The following is a 3,103-nucleotide window of genomic DNA, read 5'->3' as shown; positions in this document are numbered from 1 at the left end:
GCTGAGGTGGGAATCTGCCAAGTGACCTCATGTAAGGGAGGAGGAGGAGAAGGAAGAGGAAGGGAGGTTCTCAGCTATCAACTATCTCAGATATCACTTACCACCGGTTTAATAGTGAAAATGTCATCAAAGAACAGCATGGGATCTCCTTGCACCTTTGTCCTCTCGTTCTGGTAGATGTGGGAGAGCAGGGAAAGGCGTTCTCCACGAGTGGTGTCCGCTCTGCTCCACTCCAGAAAATTATCTGCCTGGGCATTTTCCTCCTGGCACAGCCAGTGGCAGAACCTGCAGCCACGGGGAGAGAAAAACCCAGCAGATTGTTTAACAGGCCACATATTTGCAGGGATAAGTGTAAGTGCAGCAGCAAAGCACTTGTGGAGGAGCAGCAGTAGCTCCTCAGCCAGGGGCTGACCCCGAGCCGTGGAGTTCCAGATGGATCAGAGGATCCCTTGTTTGTTGGCACAGCAGGTGGTTTTACTCCACACTCACAAGCTCAGGAGAGGTTTTGAAAGCCAGGAACCCTTCAAAGAGCCTCCTGGCTCAAAGCCACCGAGGGGGTATCCACCAGCCACTTCAGCTGGCTTTTCCTACCACAGAGCTGCTCTGGGGAGGTAGATAAAGATCAAGGAGCACCCACTGCAGGGCTTCCCTGGGAAGGGAAGAAGAAGCTGGGTTTCAGCTGCAGGTTACCAGCATCACTCTTTGCTTCTTCCCATTTGGACCTGCAGGGATAAGCAAAGTCCACCTGCCCTGTTCCCTACACTACCTTCCACTAGAGCACCCCAGAGCTCTCCCTTACTTGGTAGCTGCAGCAAAAATCATTCTAGTGTTTAAAGACAACAGGAGAGAAGCCCAAAAGATGAGAAGGGAGCACTGCTACAGAGTAGTTGCTTTCTAGCTGGCAGGTCACTGTCCCCCCTTCACGCTCCAGTCCCCTGCCAAGAAGAACCAGCAGGTGACAACCAGGGGGACAAGTGGAACCTCCATATGGAGCAAATCGAGGCAGCGCGGAAGAAGCAGGTCAGAGATCATCACCCAGCCAACTTCAAACACAATTAGAAAGGAGATACAGTCGTGGACATTACCAGCTGCACACAGACAGAGCCTCGGGCAGACGCTGTCACCAGCACCAAAAATACTCTCTTTGGCTGGTTCCCTGTGGAGCACAATTGGAAATGTTTCTCCGTGGCTGAGCTGCAGTGCTGGGCATGGGGAGGCTTCCAGCCGCTGGGATGGGCAACCCTCCACTCAACCTCCATCAACAGACAATAATTCTGCCGTGGCATCCCAGAAAGTCCTGCGGGAGGGAGACAGAGCCAATCCTGGATAGGCCTTGAAACCCATCCCAGAGCAGGGTCCTGCACTGCCCCCTCTCATGAAAAAGTCACCTCTGCTCTGAGATCTCAAAAGCTTCTCTGACAGCAGGACAGCAGCCTTGGAGCTATGACCACCCCTAAGATTGCAAGTAAGGAAGAACAAAACCTCCTGGTCAAAGTTGAGGACACAAACTGACATGAAAGCAAACATAACTGGAAAAAAAGTTAACTGTGGGGAAACCTGGTTACCTATGAGGGGAAAGAGGATCACTCAGGATCCAGGCTGAGACAGGCAGGTGGGAAGAAGTGGGAAAGGAATGGTCCAGAGAAGTACCCAGAGAAGGTCATGAGATTTTCTTTTAACACACTGAGCTTGCATAGAAGTCAGACACTGTGTAATTAAATAGAGAACAGTGGAAAACTAGTTTTGGCCTGCAAGGCATTTCTGACCTAATTACGTTGAACTTTATTTGCTCAGAAGCCCTTAAAAAGTGCTGCAGTTTGAGGCAGTTTCCTGATCAGCTCTGGGTTCAGACTAACTCCTGTATACCCACATCCATCCAAATCTGAAAAGTCACACAAGGACTCCCTGAACCACCCAAGCTTTCCAGTGTCATTTTCAATCTATCCCCCTGGGCTGTAAGTGCTTCTTTACTGCCTGAAGTGGGAATTTCAAAGCTGCCCCAAAGGTACCCTTTGAAGAACCAGCCCCACCTCTCACCACTGTGAAGACACAGGTTGCTGAAGCCCAAATGCACTTCCAAGGCCTGTGCTGCCCTACCTTCCCTGCAGAACCCTCCACCTCCAAACTCCCCAGCCTGTAAGGAAGGGTGGAAATACCTCATTGTGGTGGAGACTGGGGCAGTGCAGGGCAATTCAACACCCTGCAGCAGGATGGCCTCAGCTCTCTGGGCCAACAAAACCCCCTACCCTGCACAGCTCTGGAAAGGAACCTGCCATCTCATCAGAGCTGGAGCAGAGGAAACTGCAGTGACTACAAGAACAGCTGTGCTACCTGAGCTATAAGTCCTACTGCTCAGTGCAGTCCCAGGTTTCGGGTGCTGACACCCTCCTCAGCCTCCCGGACCCTCTGTAGCCCAGGGATCTCTGGACCTCAATGGTCTGTGGCTCCACAAGCACGAATTTGCTCTCTGAGGTAATCCAGTCATTGCAATCAACCCTTCCTCCCTAAAACATCATCCTCAACTGGAGCTGGAATGGAAAGTGCTGAGTTCCATTACCCTGAAGCCCAGAGACACACACCCTGATGCCAGGGATGGTTTAATTGTCCTAAACATGCAAAAGCACCAACACACCTCCCTGAGGCCATGTGTTGGTTATACCCTTGGGCAGTGTACCTCCCTGAAATGCACCTCTCAAACCCACCTCTGCTTCAGCTGATCCTCCTCTTCCTGAGTAGCAAAAGCCTTCCACTGGAAGCGGGCTGTGACATTACTGTGGTTGAGGATCGTCACGGAGCTGTGGTTTGACAGTGTGATGTAAGTCTTCTCAACTGTCACAGAATTCCTGTCCAGTCTGATGTGGACATTCACAGCTGATCCATGAAGGCTTGTGTGGGTATCTTCACCTGGAACAAAGCAAAGGGGAATCTTTGCTCAGCTCACTCACTGCTGGAAGCACAAGGAACAGAGCAAAGCACAGGTGACAGAAGAAAAGGTCACAGCTTTTGGCCGTATGAGCAGTTCCAGGGATCAGGACATTCACCACATCCCAACTGCTGTGTGTGTACAGCGTGGGGATGTCCTGGACACCACCTCAAGCACCTT

At 51.4% G+C, this 3,103-nt stretch overlaps 1 protein-coding gene across 1 annotated transcript; it reads right to left on the bottom strand.

Annotated features, from left to right (window-relative positions):
- Positions 1–86: 86 nt before the first annotated feature.
- LOC113941245 (hydrocephalus-inducing protein homolog) lies at positions 87–2,926 on the bottom strand (the record flags this gene model as incomplete). Its single annotated transcript, XM_027632402.1, has 2 exons — positions 87–285; positions 2,703–2,926. Coding segments are annotated over 2 exons (423 nt in total), but the record flags the coding sequence as incomplete, so codon positions are not given.
- Positions 2,927–3,103: the final 177 nt, after the last annotated feature.

The sequence above is a fragment of the Corapipo altera genome, unplaced genomic scaffold (genome assembly GCF_003945725.1).
Source record: "Corapipo altera isolate COAL_440 unplaced genomic scaffold, ASM394572v1 60124, whole genome shotgun sequence".
Classification (NCBI taxonomy): Eukaryota; Metazoa; Chordata; class Aves; order Passeriformes; family Pipridae; genus Corapipo; species Corapipo altera.
Note: the sequence above shows the minus strand (reverse complement) of the source record. Positions and strands in the feature narration are given on the sequence as shown.